This window comes from Ursus arctos, unplaced genomic scaffold, assembly GCF_023065955.2.
Source record: "Ursus arctos isolate Adak ecotype North America unplaced genomic scaffold, UrsArc2.0 scaffold_26, whole genome shotgun sequence".
NCBI classification, from domain to species: domain Eukaryota; kingdom Metazoa; phylum Chordata; class Mammalia; order Carnivora; family Ursidae; genus Ursus; species Ursus arctos.
Genome location: NW_026622941.1, coordinates 39,945,536 through 39,972,671, shown reverse-complemented (window position 1 = coordinate 39,972,671; position 27,136 = coordinate 39,945,536). Strand labels below are relative to the sequence as shown.

General features: G+C 41.8%; 1 protein-coding gene across 2 annotated transcripts in view; it reads right to left on the bottom strand.

Moving 5' to 3' along the window:
• The window catches only part of SPATS2 (spermatogenesis associated serine rich 2), a 136,817-nt gene continuing 109,681 nt past the window's right edge, over positions 1–27,136 (bottom strand). For both annotated transcript variants that reach the window (XM_026501952.4, XM_026501951.4), the window contains exons 7-13: positions 25,053–25,232; positions 22,058–22,193; positions 11,070–11,128; positions 6,495–6,604; positions 3,694–3,796; positions 2,248–2,462; positions 1–1,216 (exon numbers count right to left, since the gene is read on the bottom strand). In XM_026501952.4, coding sequence (XP_026357737.1) covers positions 905–1,216; positions 2,248–2,462; positions 3,694–3,796; positions 6,495–6,604; positions 11,070–11,128; positions 22,058–22,193; positions 25,053–25,232 — 1,115 coding nt within the window. In that variant the 3' untranslated portion in view covers positions 1–904. The remainder of the gene's footprint in view (positions 1,217–2,247; positions 2,463–3,693; positions 3,797–6,494; positions 6,605–11,069; positions 11,129–22,057; positions 22,194–25,052; positions 25,233–27,136) is intronic.

Here is a 27,136-nt window from a genome sequence, read left to right as displayed (position 1 = left end):
TTTACGCAGTTGTTTTTATTTATTCAACTATAAAGACCGCGGCAATTTTTTGATGGGCAACATCTTAGATCAACACTAATTATATTGCTATAAATGTGGTTGAGGATCAGAAGAGGATTCAGGAACAAGGGAGAACAATAACAACAAAAACCTTCAAACATTGAAACAAAGAAAGACTTTTTTAATTAAATGCTCCTCTCCCACAGACTTCCCTAGACCGGACTGCAGTCTAAGGTGATAGGAAAACAAGGCTTTGGGCATTCTGAAGAGACCGCGGGCTAAGCTACAGTGCCAAGCAGGAGACGGAAACCCTGATCTGAGTGTCAATCTCAGGCACGTTCTGGGAGCAGAGGCAGATTCTCAAACATTTTCTAGTGTTCTTTCCACCAATTAAATGTCCCCTTCTCTGGCTAATTCAGTGCAGGACACAATCCCCTCACTGCCTTTCCTGGTCCCACTGTCGTGTAGGGGGCACCTGATGGGAATGTGTGGCTTCTGCTTAGACGGAAGAGCAGCTGGACTAGCTCTGACCCACCTCCTCCTGAGAGCCTGAACTGGAGGGAGGTGCCGAGGAAGGTCTCTTCAGGCAACTGAAAGGTCCCGCGCACCGGGAAGGGCACTGCTGACCCTCGGGAAACCTGGGCCTCAGTGGCCTGTGATTCCAGGTGGAAATGACCAATCAGAATCAATCCATATCATTGGGAAAGGTCAAGGGAAAAAACAGCTTCCCCTCCAAAAATGGTAGAGAGGAAACCAGGAGAGAAGAAACCAAAAATATTTAGAATGGCATAAAAAGTGATATGCGTAAACTTCTTTGTTATTACATCTAACTATAAGTTTCCTAATAAGTCCAGTTACCAAGTTGAATTGCGTGGGGTAGAGGAGAGGCCAACTGGAACTGCCCTCAAGAGTTCACAGCACCAAGCTGAGAGGTCCTAGGTTTGCGCTGGGGGAGCCCCTTTTTGAACGAGGGCTTGGGTGGGCTGGGCTCCATGCTGGCTCCAGTTCCATTGGTCCCTGCAGAGTGGGTCTGGCCCCGTTCACTAATGTTTCCTGATGCCTGGGATGGAGCGCTCTGATACCTGGAACCAGATGAATACCATGAACTATTTCTGTAACGACCCACACTGTCATGTCGCCCTTGGTTCACGGGGTCATTGGACTTTTGGCCTTGCGGCCTGTAGCCTTGTCCTCCTCGTCTGTTCCCTGGCAATACCTGAGGAGAGAAGAATAGAATGTTCAGAGCACTCTGGCATTATGGCGCCCGGTCTATTCCAGTTCAGCTTACAGGAGTATTCTGAGAGCCTAAATTGTGGGATCCCACGCGCGGGACTCAGTTCTCTCTCAAGACCCCCAGAATTGTGTCAGCCAATCCAACCCAGCCACTACACCAGAATTACAAAATCCTTCACTACGTTTGCCCCACCTTTCACCCCTAGGCTCTCCACTGGAGAGGAGTTCACTTTTCTTTGGCTGGGCACAAGAAGAAAGCTAAGAAGGAAGAAAAGAACATTCTTTGGGCTGTTCCAACCCTCAACTGGGCAAGCATCTTATCACACGGCTGAACTCTGCAGATCACAAGCCATTTGTAAAGATAATGAACACCTGGAACAGCAAACATCATTATCATCTGCTTTGCTATACATCACCAGCCACAGACTAAATCCTGCTGCTGGGACACTTCGGACATCTTTCACATTACAACCCGGAAGGCTTACGGGATGGGGTTTTATTTTCATCCTCCGCTTCCAGTGTAACCCCAGTTCAGCACAGCCTTGGATTGCTCTTGTGTATCTTCTTCAAGCCAGGAAAGGAAACTACAGATTATGCTTCGGCTTCCTGGTGTCCCCCCCCCCCCCACCAGCTTCCCGGTCTCGGTCCCTGCGCTACTCCGCGCTGTGCTTCTAGAGGGCTGCTGCTTCAGACGCGCTCTGCGGAGCCCGCCGCTACCTCGAGATGGGGGCATGACTCCCCGGGGACTAATTACCAGGCAATACTACCTGCAACAGCTAGGACTGCCGCCAACTTCGGAAAGGCAGCAGTCTTGGCAACAGGAAACCTAAGCTAGCCGGTGGTTTGGAACATACGTACCCAATGCTCTCTCTGGAACTCACGGGCTGGAGGGATTCAAAATAGGTGTGGAACGGGCATCAAGAGAGGAAGGTAATGTACTGAGCTGTCAGCGTTTAAACGGTGACAATCTGGTAACTTTTCTCCGTAACTGGCTGAGGGGGGAAGCTGGGTTACCTCTCGGTGAGGCTGGAAGGGCCGGCCACTGGGGTTGGCTGCGGCTGCAGGGGTCTCTCCCGGTGCCGAGTTTTTCTTGTTAGCACTTGTAAGGCTGGGAGCAGAGGCACAGGTGGAAGAGGAAGCAGCAGAGGCACCACACGGGCTACTCAAGGACACGGACGTGACTGAGCTACACCGGGACCTGGTGGAATAGCTGTTCTTTGGATGGGACACTGAACGAAAACATGAGAAGTATGTTGTCACAGGACGGAAGAGCATGACGGGTAAGGTTTTCCCGATTTCTCCATTGCACAATAAGCACTTTGAGATAAAGAGCTGTGTACCTGAGTACTTGTAAAGGTAAGCTTATAAAATGGGTAACAGGAAGCAAAAGCTTCCTTCTGCCCTCTTCTTCCACTGCTTCCAAATCCCCACTGCTTTGTTTTTTGGGTTTTTTTTTTTTTCCAAGTTTTTATTTAAATTCCAGTTAGTGAGTCCCCACTGCTTTGTAAAGGAACTCTCAGAGACAGGAGAACAGTGTAAGATCGGAATGATCGTTCCCCCACCAACTAATGACTTCTCAGTATTTCCTACTAAACTCCTGGCTACGGCTCCAGCCGCTGACTAAGCCGAGGAACAATAGTATGGGCCATATGTTCAGTTTCCTATGCAGGAACATTCTGAGGGACTGACTTCACAAAGAAAGAAAAAGGTAAATAAAAAGCTAAATCCTTTTTAAAAAAAAATCTGTATGATGCAAGATATAAATAATCAAGATTAAACATGAACAGAACTAGTTTTTATAACAAACATGTATCTTCTTCCCAAGGTTCTTTCTGCAAAAAATAACCCCAAATTCAAAATACCAATGTATCTGAAAAATAGGAATATTTTCACTTCAAATTTTGTCAGAATTCAATGACTTAAAACTACCTCTTACATTTTTTTCTTGGTTTTAAGCCTGGACTGATGCTGAGCTCACAGTCACTGCTCTCGGTCCAACCTTTCACTATTATACTGACACAGAAAGAACAAAGGCGCCGAGCTCAGTGTTTGACGGATGTGTTCCTATAAGCTCTCAAGTTGGGGGAGGCCTCCCCGTCCCCTTGCGGCCATTATTTAAGCACCTGTCCTGGGCAGGCCAGGCAGATATTGTTATCTCCATTTGGGAGAGGAGTGAAATGAAGCTCTAGGAGTTATCATAAAGGCAACGATTCAAGCTTGGTCCGACTCCAGAGCCTCCTAACATTGCAAATTTAGGGAGCTGGAAACCACCCATCTGAGCTCCAAGACTCTGTATCCGGTGACTTCCTAAGTATGTCAGAATTACTTCTCACAAAAACAAGCAAACAAAAACACAAGAGGCACTAAAGACGAATCAGTGGAGAAGCCACAACTTCAGTCTCTGACGAGCAGGGTCTTCCCAGCACCATCTCCAGCGCCCAGAATCCCTTACCATCTTACCTTGTCCAAACGACTCAATGTCCTTCTTCAGGGTCTCTACATCACAGGTGAACCGGGCTACTCGTCCCAGATCCTCATCGTATTTACGCTCACTAACAAAGTGCTGGAGAAAGGACAAAGGAAAGCCTCCAGGTGAGACAAGTGGTGAGACAAGCGGAAACCAGCCTGCTATACAGAGATGAAACAGTGAGTTCCCGCTGCCTTCTTTTTACTGCTTCACATTTTGCAAAATGGCCATCATATTACCTATGCGGGATGACTGGCGAAATCCAGTCATTTTCTTAAGGCCCAAAGAGAAATCTATTGGGGGGCTTTATGAAATGCTCCATGATGGCCAAAGCCCATTAGGTATAATCAAGAGAAATAAATTGTAGAGATAGAAGAAAAAGTTCACAGTGTAGAGGCCCCTCTTTCCACTATTGGCTACTCTCCACATTGTTCCATTTTATACAGAAGCAGAGGCAGCAAAAATGCTCCTCCGTCACAGCAACGATTCCAGGTAAATAGATGGCTTGGTGTTCTCTGACAGCAACTTCCTTAGGAAACGCGCTTCATCCCTGTATGAAGCGGGATTTGTTACAGTCCTCAGAATGGGCACAACTTCCTGAGATGGAAAATCATTCATGTGAAAAGCCAACTTTGCAAATGAGAAGGGTTTGTGCTGCAAGTAATTTAATCCTTTTAAGCGGACTGAGCTGAGAAGTAACCCACCCTTTGGGTCAAAACTAACTAGCGACTGTGGGACTAGAAATATGTCGGGAATAAAGTGCTTCTGGGGGTGTCTTTCAGTAAACAATCTCCAAGGTAGCCTGGGATCTTTTTTTTTTTTTTTTTCCAGATGAAAAGGAGGTGAAAAAGTTAAGTTAAAGGCCTAGATATAAGTTACCGGAACTGAACCCCTCAGAGCAGCCCTCTAGCAGGCGGACTAATTCCACCTTGGATTTTCAAGGGTACAATCAAATGCACCAGAACCTTGGGATGGATCGAGAAGCAGTAAATGGGAAAAGAGACATCAAAATCCCCTCTGGGCTTTGATGTCCTAAGGCTTCAGAGTACACGCGGCGTAGGAAAGCATGAACCTCTGTGACATACAGCCTTCAGACATGTAATCTCAGTGGGAGAGTAATTCTGAAACAAATTCTAGGGTTTGTTGAGCCAGAGACATAACAGGAATGACGGAAATAAGATGATCTGGAAATAAGACATTTAAATTGCACAGCACCCACTTCAGTACACTGAAAACGTGGAGAGAAACAGATCCTTAGTCAGCCTGCAGAAATATTTCTAGCAGCTTTTTAACCACGTGGGAAGGAGAACAGATGAAGCCTGTGAGAGCCAGAACTCTCATCTATTTCCAAAGGGGTTTCCGGCTTCTCCAGAAAGTTGAATGAGACTGACTGGCATCAACGCGAAGACGACTTTCTATAACTTTCAGTAACGTGGTTCTAGCCAATAGAAGCACTAATCTCATATGGGACTGTTCTGCTATTTCACCCCAGTAGGGTCGAAGCGGGAGGGAGTGAAAGGCTGGGTCGGAATGGGGACAAGGATACCTAGGTCGGCTTCGATGACCTTCCACCTGTTTTTACCCTGCAAAGACTGAGAAACAGCCTCGGCGCCAAGTGTTCCTCTTAGAGATGGCAGGACATCTCACGTGTCAGAAAGAGCGGAGGTTAAGGGTCAGGACGAGGGGCGGCCAACTCTCCCTGTTCCCATAGCTCACGGGTTAAAGGCCATCATTTAGAAAGCCAGCGTCCACGACTACCCAAGAACACCTCAACCTCTTTCACATTTCCACCCTTGTCTCAGAAACACTGTTCTTTGTATAAGAATGTAAAATGTATGAGTGTTGAACCTCGGTCATTGTTATAAACATTAGATTACAATATAATCATCATCTCGAACTGCTCATTTTCTCTTATAAAATCAGAATGGTTGCAACTATTTAAATATTTACTGAATAACTACTATGTGCCAAGGCACTGTGCTAGGCGCTGGAGACGCGCCAGTTCCTGCCATCATAAAGTTTACCATCTGGCTAGGAAGACAGACCAGTCAAATGAACCCTTTATGCTAGGAAGGCACAAAACAGGGGATATGACAGGGAAGTCAGGAAGCATGAGTAGGTCATGAGTGATCTGTGTGCTGGGAGTGGGTGGGCGGTGTGTTTTGTACAGATCGAAAAGCATATGCAGTAGCCCTCCAGCAGGAGGGAACAGGATACATTTGTGGAAAGGAGACGCTAAGATGGCCAGAGTATAGAGAACAAGGAGGGGCATGGAGTGAAATGAAATGGTGGCACAGCCAGACCATGCAGAGCCCTAGAGGCCACGTTAAGGATTACAATCTCTATCCTAAAAGCAGGGGAAGGTTTGAAGTAGGTTACTGTGGTGCGAGGAACAGTGATGGAGGGCTGGGGAAGGTGGGGCACGGACAAAGTGGGTGGGTGGGATCAGTTAAGAGGCTATGACAAAAGTCCAAATGAGAGATAACAGTGGCTTGACCATGACGGTGGTGGGAGACAAGGAGAAAAGATCAGAGCTGAGATTTAGTAGGAGGTCAAATGGTCAGGGTCTGCTGATAGATTTAATGTGGGAAAGGAGAAATTTCCTGAGGTTTCCAGATTGGACACCTGGATAGATGACAGTACCACTTACAGAGAAAGGGAACATGGCAGAGGGCCAGGTTTGAGAAGGGAAGATCTTGAGTTCAATATATTAGATATGGCCATGAATTATGGAGATCTGCTGCTTCAGTCCCCGAGGGTAAGAAGAAAGGCAGGAAGGAGAAGGAAGTTTTACCTTGATATCAGCTCTGAGCTCAACCAATTGCTCCTCTGACATTCGAACAGCCACATCAGTCATCTTCTTTAGAAGTTCGGCTTTCTTTTGTCGGCTGAGCAAAATTTCCACTGTGGAGAAAAAGAGTATGACTCTTATGTTCTGCTAAATAGGATAAAGAAGAATTGGAAATATGGGCCTCCCAGTATGTATTTGGACAGCCAACGGCTTAGCTGCCCACCCATCCAGAAAATGAAAATACCAAAGGTCCAGTTTCCACCTTCTTGAGGGACTCTGAAGCCAGTTAAATGGTAAACACTTTTTATGAATCATAAAGACTCATAAATCATTTGTCATTTCTCCTTCTCCTCTTCCCAGTCAAAAAAAATTCTTTTTATCAAGAAACATATGAATTAGAAATATATACCCAGGGTAAAAAAAAAAAAATTCACTTAGAATAAATGGGTAGAAGATGAAAAGTAAAAGTGTCCCTCCTATTTCTGACTTTGTAGTTCCCTCCCCAATAGAGACCAATGTTAAAAATTTCTTATGCATCCTTCCAAATGTATTCTAGGCACACACAGCACACCTCTCTCCCTCTTCCCTCTCTTCACGAATGGGAGCATATCATACACATGGTCCTTCCCCTTACCTTGGCTATTTTTACTTAACACATCTCACAGTGCATTCACTATCAATACGCGGGCTCTCCCTCACTGGTTAACAGCCACACTGCATTCTACCATGTGGCTGTACCATCTCTATTCACCAAGTCCCCTAACGGTGGGAATTTAGATTGTTTACAGCTTTGTAAGAAGTATATTCTTTGGCACGCTCCTGGATATATAGATACGGCCACAGACAACACTGGGGAAAAAAAAATTTCTCAGAGTGGAGAACCAGGGGCTTCAGAGGACGTGAGCCAAAGAAATCCTCCAGCAGAAGGAGAAGTAGGAGCTGCCATATGAACCAAGGAACTTTCTCTATTAGAAGGGCAGGGACTCTGCTATACCTGTCCAGTAAGATCAGATCACTGCTTTTCCAGGTGGTATTTTTTTTTACTATAATTATCCTCTTCTTTCTCTATCTGTATTACATTGGAGGAGGGGGCATTTAACTTTTAACTTAGGGGACCCCAGACCACGACATGCCACATTCAGACCTGAACTGAAAGATCTGAAGTTACCCAGCAGTCCTGGACTTTCAGCTGAAGATACGAACTAGATGAGTCTTCGGAAGTGTTGCCATTGAGGAGGAGGTGAGTGAGTTCCCATTTTTTAAAAAAGAAGGATGTCGGGTAGCTGAGGGGTGGGCTGTGGCAAAGACTGGGAGCCACTGCATATCCATTCTCCTTTTCTTCCTACTGGAAGGCCAGTGTTTTGGGTACCATCTGCTCAGGTAAGAATCTACATTTCTTGGCTTTGCTACAGATGCGATAATCATGTTATCACATGACTTGGTTATGTTATCACATGGTTTGGTCACTGAGATCTAAGCCGAACTCACGGGGCGGGGTTTACAGGACAACTCTTTAAAGGAGTCTTGGTCAGCAGATAGCATTTTTGCCTCTCCTCAGCTGGAGCCTTGGGAGGTATATTTTGACCATAAGCACACTCTAAGGATGCCTGGGTACAAAGACAAAGAAGCCTGGGTTCCTCGTGTCATTTTGGAGATGTCCTGCCAACCCTGATCACTTACCTCTGGACCTTTCATCTCATGAGAGACAAATGAACTTTTATTTAGGCCACTCTGTTGCATGCAGTCAAACTCAGTTCCTAACTGTTTTACATAGAATCCTGTAACCTACTTAGAAATTAGCCAAATTTGTGTTAGAAAATAAACAGAATTTTCCAAGAGCTACATCAGGTAGTCCAGAGAGCTGAATGTCTTTAGCAATTTTACTGAGCCTGATTGCCCCATGTATGCCATCCATGCGGTACCCCTACCCATGGCAGGTAAATCAGTAAGAACACACTTTCCAATAAGTGAGGAATGTGCCGACAAAAGTTTCGTGACACCAAGGCCCAACAGTTACAGATGATCTACTTGATCTGGCTCCCAACATAAAACCTGTCTGCCAAATTCACCTGCTTCTCAGTTCCCACACTCTAGGATTCTAAGACAAAAGCATAGATCTTAACATGGAGGAAATGTGTCAAGATCTCCACACATATCAGAGGACCCAATTACATAACTCGGGACAGTCACAGCTTTTCCAAAGGACTAGTTTCTTCGTTTACTAAATGAAAACAAAAATAGGAAAACCCAATTACCTCATAAGGTTAATGTGAAGATCACAGACGAATGAGTGAAAAAACTCTAAACTGGGAAGTACTGTGAACATATAAATTAATAAAATGATTACGTGTAAAAAAGAAAAAGAAGCACCTTCTTGATAGTACTGGTAAATGAGTAATCACATTTAGTGACATTGAGAACCAGGATTTTTTAAAGGTGACGCGTAGGAGACTGGTAAGGGGACGGGAATCAGGCATGCAGTCTTCTAGGGCACAGGAAGAAAAGGTTCCTGTGTGTCCTCATGGTCATGGGGGGCTGGTGGGAGGGTTTCAAACAGGAGGGAGATGGTCCAGAGGAATGTGGAGGGGAAAGAGTGGAGGCTTGAGGGCGGAAGGGCAGGGGGAGGAGGAGCAGAGAAGGAGACGGAGGAGGGCTGGTCAGAGAAAGGAGAAGACTAGGGAGAGTTGGCTTGGAAACCCAGAGGGAGCATGGTCACCAGTGCAGCCAGAAGGCTCTGGATGACCCTCGCGGAGCAGCCGCACTGCCCAGGCAGGATGAGCCCCCGCAGCAGGGTGGGCTGCAGGAGAAGGGGCTCCGTGGGCAGGAGTGTAACTTGTGGAAGAGGACTGTGCAATCGCTGCAGAGGCTGAAGGTCCAAGAGTGTGTAAGGGGACACCTGGATTTACCTCCACCAGCCTGCTGTACGCCAAAGCAGAAAATCGGAGCGACAAAGTTTATGTAATCAATCTGACCAGTCTGGTTGCCCCAGCTGCCCCTAACCAAAGATTCTGTCGTATTAAGTGTCTGTGGAAGGGCACTGCAACAATAACTGTTTCTTGGGGCGCCTGGGTGGCTCAGTCAGTGGAGTGTCTGCCTTCAGCACAGGTCATGATCCTGCAGTCCTGGGATCGAGCCCGTGTCAGGCTCTCTACACGGTGAGGAGCCTGCTTCTCCCTCTCCCTGCCTGCCACTCCCCCTGCTTGTGCATGCTCTCTGTCAAATAAGTAAAAATCTTAAAAAAAAAAAAAAAAAGAGAGAGAGAACCAGGATTTTTAGCATGAGAGAAAGGAGATACAGATATACAATTGATGAAATTAAGTAAAACTAGCTAGCTCTTAATTTGATAAAATGAGATTGGTCATGAATTGATAATTAGTTGAAACTGGATGATGGCGGTTAATTATATTAGCCTCTCTCTTTGAAATATGCTTGGACTTTTCTATAAAAGTTCTGTTTTTAAAAAGTACCTTCTCAAAAAGTAAGGACTATGTCTTCTCACTAGTTTTATCTGAAACTTCACCTTCAAAATAGGACACATAGGTACATGAATGGACCGAAATTGTCACATTTAGAGATTTCAGGATATACCCCTCGATTTAAATGAAATCTCACCTCTGAAAAACAGTGGAGAGTACCTGTTCAACATTTCAGCTCAAAACTGAACTCAGCTCCGTGCCTCCTCTGGCCCATGACCATAAACACAAATGATTTAATTCTGAGTCATCATCTCAACCTATTTCCATTCTTACCAGTTTAAGAGCAGGTTAAAAGAAACAACCCTCCTAATTACAAATCCAGCATTGGACACATGAAGGTAAACCCGCAGCTTTCAAAGCCCCACATCCAATGCCATTGCAGAAGCTGCAACTGACATTCCCTGTTCTCCATACAGCTGTGTGTCTTCTACCTAACCTTTAACAGAAATGACAAAAAACAGGTCTCTGGTTCATTGCTACAAAAACCCCACCGATTACCCAAGTTAGACTCTGTTCTTCCAGAATCTTTTAGTAAGCATTCGAGGAACCCTAGTCATGATATCCTAAAACCTCATTTCATTGAATTCCCCTACATAATGGTCACAGACACTGAGTGAAGACTGTTCTAAAATTGAGAAAACAAAAAAAGCTCGGTGACAGGTAATGACAATAATGTTTACACTAATGTGTAAGTAACCGTGAAGTTTTCTCTGATGATGCCAAACATTTTTTGACAAGTAGAAAAAAACCTAGTAGAATTGTTCAATCACTGGAAGCTAAAAACAAAATAAAACAAAACCCAGGCACCTGCAAGGATACTTTATTTTCCTAAGCTGATGCTGTGGTGGCAGATACCATGAGGCAGTCCCTTACACACTGAATTTTACATTCAAAATATTCAAATTCAAAAATATTAAAAAACCAGGTTCTTGTAAAGTTGTTTCACCTGAAAGGATTCATACGCCAGGGCAGTACAACTGCTCAAGATTGTTTAAGTAAATACATAAACTCTTCTAGTGGCATTTATAGTGAGCTTTGTTATGAGGGTTGAAAGGCAGATCCCTACTAAGTGGTAATAGCTTTAACTACAGATCAGTCTTACTTGCTTCAGCTTTCACTTTGTCCATTTCAGCCAGCAACGCCACTTCTCGATCCATTAAACTGGGAAAAGATGACAAAGGGAAAAAAGGTTTGTCAGAAACTCCAACAGAAATAGCACATTGTTAACAGTGGAGAGAGACTGCGGAGTTTGTTCACTAAAAGCATACTACAAAGTAAACCCTGGGTGGACCACATAAAAATTCTGTCTCGCCCTCAGCAAAGAATATTTGAGGATTCCAATAAACAGACCTAATTTTCCTTTTATTTCTATGTATTACAGCCGAAGTCCCAGAATTGAGAACCAGTAGGTGGCAGTAGCAAGCTACAGAACACTTCCCACTCAACTTGCGCTAAAGCGAAAGTCCTTAAAGTTACGGATTTCCACATTCGGGCTCACATAATTTTATTTGGTCTATAAAATGGGGCAGCTTTGCTTCAAATACAGTTGACAGGCAATACCTCTTCTAGGGCATGGTTAATGTATTCACAATAAGGATCTGTATATTCTCAACATTTTACCAAAGTTGTACTAAGTCACTGGCACTTTAATCTATTTTTTAAAGTTTTTTATTTAAATTCCAGTGAGTTCACATACAGTGTTATATTAGTCGTAGGTGTACAATATAGTGATTCAACACTTCCATACGTCATCCGGTGCTTCCCATTACATCCGGTGCTTCCCATACATCCGGTGCTTCCCATACATCAAGGGCATTCCTTCACCCCCATCACCCATTTAGCTCCCCTCCTCCGCACCTCCCCTCTGGTAACCATCAGTTTGCTCTCTAGAGTTCAGAGTCTGTTTCTTGGTTTGCCTCTCCCTTCCTCTCTCTATTTTTCCCCCTTTGCTCATTTGTTTCATTTCTGGTGCTTTAGTCTTTAGAAGACAAAGTAATTAAAAGATATATATACATTGCGCTGGTTTCAGGTCAACATTTAACAGTAATCCAGAAAAGAGGAAATCGAAGGTTTCTGGTAGGCTTTTTACAGAAACAGAGTATTAAATGAATAATTAGAATTTTCTCCACTGCAAATGTAAATGGTTTGTAGGCACATAAAGCTTTTTTTTTTTTTTAAGATTTTATTTATTTATTCGACAGAGATAGAGACAGCCAGCGAGAGAGGGAACACAAGCAGGGGAGTGGGAGAGGAAGAAGCAGGCTCATAGCTGAAGAGCCTGATGTGGGGCTCGATCCCATAACGCCGGGATCACGCCCTGAGCCGAAGGCAGACGCTTAACCGCTGTGCCACCCAGGCGCCCCCACATAAAGCTTTCTATGTCCTTATAAAAGAGCCCACCGCCTTCAACGTATAGAGAGGCAATACTCTGCCCTAGTCTTCAACCTCCGGATACCAAGTAATTTTCCTTACCATATCGGTTTTATCAGTGGTGAAAAAAAATCTAAAATTTAATACCTACGTAGACATGAAATATTCCAACTCTCTTCAAATTTGCTATTCATTCTGATTTCCCCTTTTTGTTTTTTAAGATTTTATTTATTTATTTATTTATTTATTTATTTATTTATTTGACAGAGAGAGACAGCCAGAGAGAGAGGCAACACAAGCAGGGGGAGTGGTAGAGGAAGAAGCAGGCTTCCAGTGGAGGAGCCCGATGCGGGGCTCGATTCTGTAACGCCGGGATCACGCCCTGAGCTGAAGGCAGACGCTTAACGACTGAGCCACCCAGGCGCCCCTGAGCCATCCAGGCGCCCCGATGATTTCCCCTTTTTGAAAAGGAATATATCTATAGGGTTAATAAAAGTTGTACTCTTGTCTCTGATTGTAAAACTAGTCACACACATACATAAACACACACACACAATAAAAATGTATACATATGTATGAATACTGATTCAATTTAGCTCAATATGTAGTGATTTCAGCACAAAGTAGTTAATACAGAGACTACAGTGTGAGGTATACAAAAAAAAAAGGATAAGGCAGGGTCATCCCCTCAAGGAGCAAAATCCTTTATAGTGAAGTGCCAGACAACACAGGTGTGATCATCATTACTCACGATGTGAATAAACAGACTTGCAATGAAACAAATTTGGTTGGCGTATTAATCCAAAAGCACCAGACTGGAGAGAAGATGCAACTATTGTAGGGTAGCAGTACTCTGCTAAGAAAGCCCTTCCCACACCTTGGCAATATTTTGCTCCACGAACTCTAGCAGCATTTGGAATACCTAAAAGCAAAACGAAAGCACAATGGAGACAGGAGCTGCCAGGCCTCAATTTTGACACCACCTCTTTTCTGCTGCTGAATCACCTTAAGATGCAGACACTGTGTCCACCAGATGACAAATTTGTCTCTGGCAAGGCTTGTAAAATATTTATTTAAAGACTTCAGCAAACAAGTAAGCTTTCTGCAGCTTACAATCTTTATTATGAAAAAGTAGAATGTCATGTGACACGTTTAGCAAGAAAAAAGTTCCGCACCATCACAATCAGACTTTTCTCTGCGGCAGTGGGAGCTACGAAGTACCTCGTGTTGGCTTTTTTTTTCCCCCTGCAGGAATGACTAGTATCCATTTAAATAAACTCTGTTTTTCAACTGACTCACTGGTGAGCATAAGAAATGCAGAGGCAGCTGCATGGACAACCATCTGACCACGCCATTAAAAAAAGTTTAACTTTTTCATGCCAAAAACCCCCACTGAAAAGCAGTAAGCGCTTCTATTCCTTGTTTGCTGTGTGTAATGTCTTACCATCTACTGATAACACTTATTAAGAGGTCCTGTGATGTCAGCCAAGAATTAAACGGAGGAATCTACTGATTAACCGAGGCTGTTGGGATACTTCTCAGAAAAAAAGCCTGATGAAAATTCCGATTTTCTTTAAAATTTTCACAAGTCTTTAAAATATAAAAATGAATAAATGTTAAACTATAAATGCCCAACAGTTAGTTTTTCTCATTGTAATTTAAGTGCCTGAAATTAAGCTTTTGATTGCCTAGACCTCCATTTCAAAGACATCTCAAATAAACAGACTGCAGCTACATGACATAGCCAGGCTGCCCCACACATGAAGTTCCTCTTTTCAAAGCCCTGAGTGACCCACATATCTTGCATGGCCCTACATTTCCCTTCCCACTCTTTAATTCTTGCTCTTATGTTTTACATTCACCAATAAAGAGTGAACCCACCAAAAACCTGAGGCAACCCACTGTCAACCCCAACCTGTGCTCTGTTTCTGCACACCTTGCTGTGTGACCCTGGGCATGCCGTGTGCCCTCTAGGACATATAAGTAATAAACCTTGTGGTTTTTTCAAAGATCCCCTACGGCTGTTGCTGATGTGTGTCTGGCAATCGTAGAACCACCAGGGCTGATCCAGTCACAATATTAGCTCAAATACGGGCTTATCACAAGTAAGGTGGGACCCAGGTGAGTGCCCCCAGGCATTCCTAGCTGAGAGCATCACCACAGATAGGCTGAGACTGACACAAAACAATATAATAACAACTTTCTTATTAAAAGTACATCACCTAATGTGTTGCAATTGTGTAGAATGACCATGTTTTTAGGTCATCCGTGCTAAAGCGTTTAGAGATGTCATGTCACGTCATGATGCCTGCAACTTCCAAATGGTTCCACCAAAACAACACAACACACACACACACACATCCGTGCTAAAGCGTTTAGAGATGTCATGTCACGTCATGATGCCTGCAACTTCCAAATGGTTCCACCAAAACAACACAACACACACACACACACACACACACACACACACACACACAGAGTACTATCCTTTCATCTTTTTTGTATCTTTGGAAGTTTTCATAATAAAAAGTTGGGGAGGGGCACCTGTGTGGCTCAGGTCATGATCCCAGGGTCCTGGAACTGAGCCCCAAGTCTAGCCCCACTTCGGGCTCCCTGCTCCGTGGGGAGCCTGCTCCTCCCTCTCCTTCTGCTGCTGCCCCTGCTTGTGCTCTCTTGCCCTCACGTGCGTGCACACTCTGTCAAATAAATAAATAAATACAAACTTGAAGGAAAAAAGTTGGGGAAATACGTGCATTACCAAATACATAGAGAAGGTGGGAAGAGTTCAAAAGTGGAAAGTATGTTTAAGCATAAAGATAAATAGCAGAAGCTTTTTTTTTTTTACAATTAAAAACTATAGTTTATTTTAATAGAGCTTTCTAACAATATGGAAACTTCAGCTCAAGTTTTTCATCTGTTCCTAAGCTAAACGGTAGTCCCTGAATAGATCTGTGGCCAAGAGATTCAAAAGTACCTGTGGTTTGAGGTACCAGTTTTTAGAGGCCATAACTGCAAGCAATGAGGCCTCTGACAGAGCGATGAAAGGCTCACTCAGAAGGTCGGACTTTGTTACCTTGCTCCTGCCAATACATGAGGGCACTAAGTCTGCAACTGTTCTCTCAAGGTCCTCCTGAATGGAAACACACCCCAATAGGCATCTGATACACTGGATTCTGGAACCGCTAATGAAATTCAGCTAAATACAGCTGGAAGTTTATTCAGAAAGACAGTAGGTCTTATTAAGCCCAAGCCTCATTAACAGTGTAGAGAACTTCCGTATCTTTTCTTCAATCATGAAAAATGGTTTTAGATGACTTATCACTGTTACTAAGGGAAAAGACTGGTAAACGTCTGAGGTTCTGTATCTCCTTTCCTCCTTACCAAGACTTTTTACTATCTTCCCATTTGCTCAATTTATTCTAAAGCTTTTATGTATTTAGTTGCTCGGAACCGTTTTCCCTGTAGTATTACCATTCATATCTCTCAGATATATCGTATGCCCACCATTTGAAGCGAGCCCTTTGATTAATATATTTAACATGTAGATTATTGATTCTAGCTATCGCCTTCGGTATTCCTTGGTGCCAAAAAGTTGTTAACTATCATTTGCTTATGGTTGTTACATTAGAAAACAATGTTATAATAGAAACACATCTCTGGAAATTCCGCAGCTAATTATTTTAAGGGACAATACTCTAAACCACTTGATAATGTTAGAAAATATTTGTAGTTGATGATATTTGCTGAAAACCTAAAACTTGTTTATTCTAACTCCACTAGCCAATCAAAGCAGAAATCCAAGCAAAGCCAAAGCAAACACCTTTCTTTCTCCGAAGACACTTCCCTCTTCTCATAAAAACCATCAAGAGAGAGAACTGTCAGTAGTTTTTATTACCAGAAAATTAATGTTTCATAGGTTTTGCAGAACCCCATATTCCCAAGCACTGGCCTTGGTGGGGTATGGTACACACATGCAGGCTCAAAACGAAAACAACCCGGGGAGGTAGTCAGGTCATCGTACTGAGCTGAACAAAAGAGGAAAAATTCACTGAAAGAACTAGCTTACTAAATCCAATTTGGATCTTATGAAAATTTTGGTGGGTTCCTCTTTTTGTCAGGAGTCTTTTACGAAGCACGTAGACATGCAATTTCGTATTTCAACAGTCTGAAGTAGCTTTAAAGAAGTGAGGATGTGAACATAAGCTGTTCGTTTGGAACGGGTTTTCTCAGTGGATAACTTTTCTTTCTGTTCTTTTCCAGTGGTAAAAAGTATCCCAATTCTGAAGTAACACTACAGACCGTATAACTTGATTATATTTTACAATATATTTAGGAAAAAAAGAACCAGCAGCAATCTGGATTACCAAGGAGTTTATTATTCAAGTTTCTGGTTGGTAAGGAAAAATGGTTAGAGTGTTAGGCCATCTAGCCAGCAGCTGACTAACTCCTCATGTCGAACAGTACGGTTGTGTTTTTATTTATTTTTTATCCTCTCTCTCAAATTATGATAGCAACGTCTAAAGTGAGACAGGTGTAGCCTAGGAAGGCAAAGACTGAAAAATAAAGGCAAACACAGATACCTGGTAAGACACAGAAAAAGGAAGCAGGGTAGAATAGAAAAGTGTCACTGAATACCAAGTATGACTCTGGGTGGATCATTTTTTTCTGTGCCCATCTTTTCTCATCTATAAAAGGAGCATAATGCACAGGGATACCGTACAATCTCATACGGATTAGAGATACGTGCACACAAGCTTCCGACGTACGATAACGGCTCAATAAACGGCAGCAATTATTATTCTAATTTTGGTACTCCTCTTGATTCCTCAGTTTCAGCAGAATAGCTACTTAGTAAAAATGCTTTCATATTAACTTTGGTAAATCACTATACTTTCCAGATCCATTGTCTAGAAATTCTTAAATGAACACGCACACACACTAGCAGAGTGTAGGCAGTTACAGAGAGATGAATCAAATATAACTTGAAATGAAAAGAATATGTTCCAAAATTATGCTCCCTATGATTACAATTATTAAGATTATGTAGGCATGTAGATGGGCAACACAAGGGAACACAGAAAATAGAAAATTAATTCTGTGTTAAGTTGGCAGAGTTACAGGACTTTTACTCCTATTTTTAGAAACGGTTATAATGATGGGAAATACAGTAAACATAAGAAGGAATGATGGAACCTTAAAAAAAAAAAAAGAAACACAAAATTCAGATTCCTTCATCAAATGCTCTCGTTTTACCTTGGTCTCTGATTTCATCCCTTATTACTTTCAACTACTGCCCCCCCCCAGCTGGAGCTGCACAATGTGGAGTCCCTATGTGGCTTCTTCCTTGCCTTTGCTTAGCTCAGGCCTCCTAAAAGCAGTGTCCTAGTCCCATCCTTTCTGCCAATGTAAATCCTATCTGTCTTTCAAGGCTTAAAAATGATTCGTTTCCTTTTAGAAATATTTTCTTTTCTTTCTTTAAAAAAAATTTTTTTTTTGAGAGAGAGAGCAAGAACAAGCGGGGAAGAGGGGCAGAGGCAGAGGGAGAAGCAGACTCTCTGCTGACCAGGGAGCCAGATGTGGGGCTCGATCCCAGGACCCTGAGATCACGACCTGAGCCGAAGGCAGATGCTTAACCGACTGAGCCACCCAGGTGTCACTTAGAAATCTTTTCTAATTGACTCCACTCCATAGTTACCTTTCCCACAATCTTCATACCTTCCCCACAACTAGGATACGACCTGAAGGATATGTGAATCACAAGTCATTCCAAGTTGTGACTTAAGAAGAGTGATTTAGGGCTTCTGAATTACAACGTAAGATTTGGATGGAATATTCCTCCTTATAGATTTATTTTATTGAACTAAAAAAAATACTTATAAAGGCTTTTATAGGCTCAGTCAAAATCTTGGTCCTTCTCATTCTAACCTTGTTCCATAATGACAAAACTCCTTAGTCCCTAAGTTTCCTCTGTTACATAGCCTTTATAAAAGCTGAGACGGAAATAATATATGTGACGAGTACCAAGTCTCTAGCATTCTTCCCAAGCTTTAGTGAGAAATGGGCTATCAATGATAGATGCGATGACAATCACAGGTTACTGGGAGTCAGAACCCACAGATTCAAACACTGAGTCTGCAACTTAATGATGTCATGTTAGACAAATTGCTTAACCTAAGACTCGAATCCCTTTTAAGCAGTGAAGTTGAATTTAAAATCCCTACTTTTCAGGATAGAAATCCAGATAAATAAATCATATAATAGGACTGAATATGTTTGGTAAACTGTAATTTTCATAGGTTACTAGTTCTTTTCACAGATGGTTAGAGTTAAAATTTTAAATTAAAGAATAGCAAAAGCCATGCAGGCCAAGTACTAATAGAAATAAGGTATCAATGTACTAAACATGCAAAAACTGAAGAATAATTTAAAGCTAGAGTGCTGTGGACATGTTTTGATAACACATTGTTACATTAGCCCACTCCTTTATTTCTATGCTTTTTAGACATTTTTAAAAATGCTTTGGTTCATAAAATGATACCTAAGTTTCCACCATCTTTATATGGACTTTAGATTTAAACATCTACAAGCCTTAGGTAAGCTTAGGTAGCTTAATATGAGAGGGAAAGGGAAGCTCAAATAAAAGGAACTTTTCTAAGATGAATGAGGACTGAGCTAGAAAAATTTCAATCTTAAGCATAAGCTTAGACTGACTTTATGTGTTGCAGAATTTCAGATTTCTTATGCATTTTCTCCTTTTAAATGAGTATCTTTTGACTTTCAATAAAATAGAAGTTTTTATTTAAAATGCAAGTTGAGTGTGTTTCCTGTTGGCATTTTCACCAACATATTATAGGACAACTGTCCAAAATAATTTATCTACTTTATTTTTTTAAAAAAGGTTTTATTTATTTATTTGACAGAGAGAGACAGCCAGCGAGAGAGGGAACACAGGCAGGGGGAGTGGGAGAGGAAGAAGCAGGCTCCCAGCAGAGGAGCCCGATGCAGGGCTCGATCCCAGAACGCCGGGATCACGCCCTGAGCCGAAGGCAGACGCTTAACGACAGAGCCACCCAGGCGCCCCTAATTTATCTACTTTAGCTTCATGTTCCATTCCATATCTTTTTCCTTAGTAGCCTTTAACTTAAGTCAACTAATAGCTCCAACAATGTAAGTCAGACAAATTTTATGAATGAACAAGAAAAGTAAACTTGGGTCTAGAGATGATTATTACTGGATCACAAAAAACAGATTTTAAGTTTTATATACCTGAAAGCCTCTGATTTTACCTTCCTACAGGTATGTGTCAGCTTTCATTTGGCCCCAAAATGAAAGTAGTTATCTATATAATTCCCCTAGTGCCCCATCAGGGGTAATGTAATCTTACTGTTGCAAATTCGTTAAAATGCTTTGCTTTTCTTTCATACTATAACCAATACCAAAAAATGGCTTCCTAAGTGACATTAACTCCAAGCTCTGGTTCGGTGCCAAATGGAGTTAGCTCACCTGCCAATTATGTCTTGAAGTAGCAACTACAAGGGGCACTGGAACAAGGTAGTATAAAACCCAATCAGCCAGAGAGAAGGGCACCAGCAGGAAAGGGCAGGTAAATCTCTTTCCTCAAGGTAAACTGACTTGGTTGCCACGTCTGCTAATCAATCCTAAATACACAGTCCCAGGCAGGAAACTATTTCATTTGTCATTTATTGAAGGAGGCTCCCCCTGGCTGAGTTCCAAGTCAACAGGAACTCACAAATCTCTCTCCCGGAACTGTGTTTCCTGGTTCAGGCTGGTTCTGAATAGAATCAGATCCTGTGGCTAAGTAATCAGTAAGCTAAACAATCATGGAGACCAGAGGCTTATCAAAGCAAAGCTGTGATGACCTACTCTTAGCTCTTTATTCTTTTCAAAATGAGTCAATAATATCTGACATGATAATACTCCAGGGCAAAGGGCATGATGTTTCCTCCCACAAGGTTCAGAAAGAGTAGAAACCAATTACCTAGAAATATTTCCAGAAGAAGTTGCAGCTTAATTTAAGTTTGGGAGAACTGGTTAGATTTACAGAAGTATAAAGATACAGACGAACATATTAGGATAGGAAAGTGGCATTAACAATTATGTGGAAGAGGAAATGTGAATGTTAAGTCTTGAGACAATCTGGCTGAAGTAAACATGTATGTAAGAAAAACAGAAGCTACATGGGGCGCCTGGGTGGCTCAGTCGTTAAGCATCTGCGTTCGGCTCAGGGTATGATCCCTGGAGTCCTGGGATCGGGCCCCACATCGGGCTCCTCCGCTGGGAGCCTGCTTCTTCCTCTCCCACTCCCCCTGCTTGTGTTCCCTCTCTCGCTAGCTGTCTCTCTCCCTGTCAAATAAATAAATAAATAAAATCTTTAAAAAAAAAAAAAAAAAGAAAAACAGAAAAACAGAAGATATGACATTAAGTTTCTAGCTATAAAACCGGAGGGGGAAAACTCAGGATTTGGGACAAAGCGTGGGTAGACTAGCAGACGAATTATCTATCTTAAAAGTACTTTTTGGTTATGATGATTTAGTGGACCATTCTACATTTTGCAAATGATAAAGTAGGTGTCAGCAGCTTTTTGGAGGCTTTATTCTATATCTTCGTTAATTCACCCCCTCTTCAATTTCACAGGAGGATTGAGGCTATCTACATCCCCTCTGTCTCGTTTCCTGTGGCATGAAGTGACCACACCAAGTTTATGAAGGCAAGAAAACAGATGGAGGGTTGAGAGGAAGAGTGGGGTAGGTTCTCTGTATTCATGAACCCTTCCTCTCACATTTCACATCTTGGTTGGTTTAACAAAGAAGCAGAGTAGACACAGTCTTAAATCCCCAAACATCAACCTAGCTGCTTATCTTTCCACCACTTTACTGAATTTGGTCCTCAGAGCTTTTCTATTTTCAAAAAAGTCCCTTATAAAATACAAATACCTCCCCAGAAAGGAGTTATGGTTTCAGTATCAGTTAGCACCTTAATATATGATAGTTAAAACAGCTTCAGTGTTCAAAAACATTAGAATATATTTCTCCCCCCGAAAGATTTTATAATCAAATACCCTCGAGAAATAGCTTAGTATAACTTCCTCTTGCAGATTCACAGTGCACATCAGCATTGGGAAAGCACTTAAGAAGTCTAGTAGTAAAATGTTTTAAAAAGTAGTTTCAAATCTCTTTAACTACCAAACCCTATTTCCCCTACAGAACACATACTAACATATTTTAAGATATGAGTATTTTTTAGAACACAGTTTGAAAAACACAAAATTAAAACAAGTCAATGACTAATAATAAGGCACAGAAGAGACAATTCGGGCAGGGTGCATTAGGAAGGATGACAGGAGGTAGGAAAGCAAAAACAGAGCTTTTTTACTTCACAACTTTGTTCAAAAACATGATGTCATTTGTTGCAGGTTTCTGGTTTAAGAGCCAGACCCTAAAGTAAGGACTCATGATCTATTCTATAATTATTTGTCCCTTTCTGAACACTCTCGACCTCTGGCCCATTCCTAGAACATGAGTTCTCTATACCACCCTTTCCCACACTGTGACCAAAAGGAGTTGAATGAAGCAAAAAGCTAAATATACCATAGGACTTCTAAGTTTCTCCCTACTATACAGAGCAGTTAAGAGTCAGGAATTAAAGAACCCGGTGAGTGGCTGACCATCTTCATAAGTGATCAAAAGCAACTTAACTTACCAGCTCTGCAATTCAGCAAAAGCCTGTTTCATTTTCTTAATGGAAGCATCCATTTCTTCTTTAACTACGACTCGATACCGTGCAAGAGACACTGTGCAGCGCTGGAGGTCTTTCACAGATTTTTCAATATTGGAACCTTGGGGGGAAAAAAACCCCCAACAATTAATATAAAAAAGGAGCACAGGTAACTTGAAAGGTAGATATGAATACCCACGCATGTAAAGTATCAATGTTACGTGGACGAAGAATGTTCCTAAGTGGCCACCCTCCTCGACAAAAAATTGATGTTTCCATAGATTAAAAAAAAAAAAAAAAAAGGTATCCTGGCCAAGATGGAGTAATGGGAGGTGGATTTATCCTCCTGTCTTAAACAACTAAACACATACACACAGACAAAACATATGAAACTTGGTTTTCATAAAAAAGACATTAAGGCAGTACTTTTTGCCTGAGAAAACAGAAACGAAATGAGGCCTATACTGCCCCAACTTACTGCCACAAGAGTTTCCAGGCTGCAGCACAAGGGGGAGAAATCCTAATCCTGAATTGAGGGGACAGAGTTGAGGACTGGGGAGGCCAAGGTGGCTACAATTCTAAGGGCAGCAGACTGGAGAGGAGAGAGCTACACAAAGATGAGAAAATGGTACAGAGACCTACAGAGGATTCTGAATGCACTGGTATGAGGAAACTACTGAGATAGGAAAAAGAACCACTGGAAAGAAACAGGCAGAACCACCCCCAGACCTCACCCAGACCACCAACAGCTCATGTTCACGCCAGCCAGGATGGGGCACCAGTAGAACACTTGGAAGGGCACGGCCTCAGTAATGAGGCCAAAGTATCTCTAAAGGCCGCTCCAGTTCCACCTACCAAAGCTTAGAGCAAGCCTCAAACTGTTACCAAATAACGGTCCAGAACAACTCATAAGAATACTTAAATAGGGTGCCTGGGGGGCTCAGTCAGTTAAGCGTCTGCCTTCGGCTCAGGTCATGATCCCAGGATCCTGGGATGGAGCCCCGAGTTGGGCACCCTGCTCAGCAGGAAGTCTGCTTCTCCCTTCCCCTCTGCCACTCCCCCTGCTTGTGCTCTCTCTCTCTTCTCTCTCAAATAAATAAAATCTTTAAAAAAAAGAATACTTAAATAAAACACAAAAATATCAACAAAGAGGGGCGCCTGGGTGGCACAGCGGTTAAGCGTCTGCCTTCGGCTCAGGGCGTGATCCCGGCGTTATGGGATCGAGCCCCACATCAGGCTCCTCCGCTATGAGCCTGCTTCTTCCTCTCCCACTCCCCCTGCTTGTGTTTCCTCTCTCGCTGGCTGTCTCTATCTCTGTCAAATAAATAAATAAAATCTTTAAAAAAAAAATATCAACAAAGAAAAAAATAACAACAAAGAAAAATTCACATGTCTGGCATCCAAGAAAAAATTACTAGGCATGCAAAGAGGCAGACAAATATGACCCAAAGCGAAGAGAAAAATCAACTAATAGAAGCAGATGCAGAAATGTCACAGATGCAGAATGAAGTAAATAAGAACATCAAAACAGCTAATATGATCAGCTACCATATGTTCGAGAAGGCAGAGGAAAGCACAAACATGTTGAGGAGAGACATGGATGATACTTTAAAAAAACTCCAACGGAACCTCTAGAGATGAGTCAAAGACAATGTCTGGATGGGACTGACAGCAGATTAGAAGCTGTTGAAAACAAAAAGATTAATGAATTTAAGGATAGCAACTTCAGAAACCATCCAAAATGAAATAAAACACGGTGAGAAAAAAGGCTAAAAAAGTATTTGAATAGGTACCAAAGCTTCAAAACTCTCTAAGTGACAGGATTCAGCAGAATATAATTCACCATGTAGACATTACAAAATTAATAAAATTCTCTCTGTAGTACAGTTTGAAGCATTATATGCGGATAAGCCAACTTTGTAGATAAAGATGAAATATATTTACCTACCCAACACACGCTATATTTCTATACAGAAATGTGGTGCGTGGGTACTCACATTCGCCTTTCAATATTTCCATATTCACCAATGTCAAAGTTATACATGCAACTGATAGGTGGAATCATGGATCTAAGAAGTCTATAATGTGCCGAGATAGAGATTTTCCATTTTTTATTTAAATTCCTGTTGATTTCCTTCCAAATCTACTTAAAAGCTTTCAAGCCTCGTCCTTTTCTTTGTAAAGTCTGACTGAATATTTTTGATGTGCTTTTCTGCACCAAGCTGAGGGTTATGTTAGATTTAAAAGGAAAGCTTCCCTAATTAAATTTAGCTCAGGTGAAATAAATAATTCAATAAAGAGCTACAGGTTACAAGTGTCTTTTATGTTTCTATGTTTCATTTGTTTAGTGGAGAAGACCACCTCGCTTAGATGTATGACACTCAAAGAGGCTATCATCTCCACCCGTTTAATTATCGGCTGATTACTTAAATGATTATTACAGTTAAAAAAAAAAAAAGCAAAGAGCTACCACCAGTCAATACTGAGTACTTACTTAAGAGGAAATGATCTTGTTTAAAGCTAGAGTCTGACAGATATTACTAAGAGCACGCAGTTGTGAAGAGAAATGAAAATATTTTTTTAAAAATGTCATGTCAGAGATGGCAGAGCTTTTTACTGTTAAGTCAACCAGGAGATAAAACTGAAGGAAACGGTACAAAAATGTCGCAGTAAAGCAAATAAAAGAAACAAGTTAATGTTAGCAGAAAAGTCATCCTGACCAGTAGAGTTTGACTTTCATTCACTAGAAGGATCCGTCACTGTAACAAGACTGTACAGCATCTGGAACACTATCAAACTCCAACCGCGCATCTGGAGTTAGAGGGGTAGTTACTGCCTAAAAAAACAGAAAATGTATTACCTGCTACCATTGGAGCTACCTGCTACACCTTATCTGTGGGAACCAGGAGATAATCTGCCCTCGCTAGCCAAAAACAGATTTTTTTTTTTGTTTTCTCTCAAAGGTAGGCTTCTGATTTACCTAGCTTTTTGTTGGTGGAGGAGAGTGGAACATCTTCCATCCCCAGATTTGAAAACTGAGGTGCTGTGGTAGGTCTTGAAAGAGTTTTGGCAGCATTCCTATTTTGTTGAGAATTCTGAGTAGACTGCATAGTCAAAGACTTGGGTTCAAAATCAGAGATCCCATTCTCCAGCGTGGACCCTGTCAAAGAAAGAAGCCAGGATTTTAGAGTAAAATTTAGGGGTAAATCAATCAAGCAGGCTTAAGTATAAACAAATAGGAAAGGTAAAAATGTTTCAGGCAAAACTATGCCTCTTAAAGGCTGTGAACAAAAACAACTGACAAAATAGAACAAAGAGCAGAAGCAGTTGGACGAGGCTATGAGCAGCATCTGGCTGCATCCTGAATGAGGGTGACAAGCTGTGTTCACCCGTCGCTAGATAAGCTGGCTTGTTCCCTGTAGTTCGGTAGCTCTGGGCACGAGGAAGTGAAGAGAGTCAATAGTACTAATTCCTGATAGCTTCTGTAAGTTACGTTGGGGACAAAAGAGTTTTACCCTGTTCCAGGGAACGATGAATTTTAAAAGTTTTAAGAAAAGGGCAAAGAGTTAGGAAATAAGAGCGCCAGCTCAGAATACAAGAAGAAAGCCACTGACTACCTTCGGTTTGTTTGAGGTCAGCATAGGTGCTATATCTTTCTCTAAGTCTTTTTGTGTGAGCAAACTAATCAATAAAAGAACATCTAAGAAATACAGAATAATTCTTAAATTGTCATTACGTTAATAAGGCCAGCAGCAACAGAGCAACGGGAAATGGATTAACAAACAAGTAATTAAAAAAACAATTTTAAAAGAGATACTCGCGGGGTGCCTAGGTTGCACAGTCGGCTAAGCATCTGGCTCTTGGGCCTAATCTCAGGGTTGTGAGATCGAGCCCCATGGCGGGCTCCACGCGCAGCACAGAGTCTGCTTAGGTTTCTCTTTCCCTCTCTCTCTGCTCGTCCCCTACATGTGTGCTCCCTCTCTATCAAATAAATAAATAAATATTTTTAAAAAATAAAAGATATTCCCAATATCTTCCCAGCATTCATCAAAATGGTTAATAAAACAAAAAAATGTGCAAGATATGTGAATTTACAACTAACACTAATCTAAAATCTTTACTAGAAAACAAATGTGGGACTATAAAAACCGATAGTCCACTTCCCATGAAAGCCATGGGATTACAGTTATTATTATATATTCCTCAGTGTGTTGAGTCTTAGAATAATACCATCAACATCAACTCATCATCACCATTTTCTTAGTAAGTATGCAATTAAAGAAATCTTAAGGTTACCTTCTGTGATCTCTAACTACTAAGGGATTATTCATTTAGAAGATTTCCACAAGACTGACTTAAACTAAAATTAAAATATGAGACAATGGAATAAAAATTATAGTTTTCTTGGCCTTTGATAATTACAGTTGACTCTTAAACAATGTGGGCATTGGGACGCTGACCCCCCCCAGCTGAAAATCTGTATATAACTTTGACTATCATAAAACTTAATAGCCTACTGTTGGCCAGAAGCCTTACCAATAAGTTGATAAACACATATTTTGTACTTTATATGTATTATATCCTGTATTCTTACAATAAAGTAAGCTAAAGAAGATGTTATTAAGAAAATCATCAGGAGGGGTGCCTGGGTGGCTCAGTCATTAAGCATCTGCCTTCGGCTCAGGGCGTGATCCCAGCGTTCTGGGATCGAGCCCCACATCAGGCTCCCTGCTCCGCTGGGAGCCTGCCTCTTCCTCTCCCACTCCCCCTGCTTGTGTTCCCCCTCTCTTGCTGGCTGTCTCTCTCTCTCTGTCAAATAAATAAATAAATAAAAATCTTTAAAAAAAAAAAAAGAAAAGAAAATCATCAGGAAGAGAAAATATATTTACAGTACTGTAGTGTTATTTTTTGGAAAAAAAAAAAAAAAACAAAACCCACATACAGGTGGACCGACACAGTCCAAACCCTGTTGTCCAAGAATCAACTCTTTCACATAAAAGGCCAACGAAAGCTAAAAAGTAAAAGACGAAAACTAAATGTAATTTATTGATTGCTTTCTCAAGG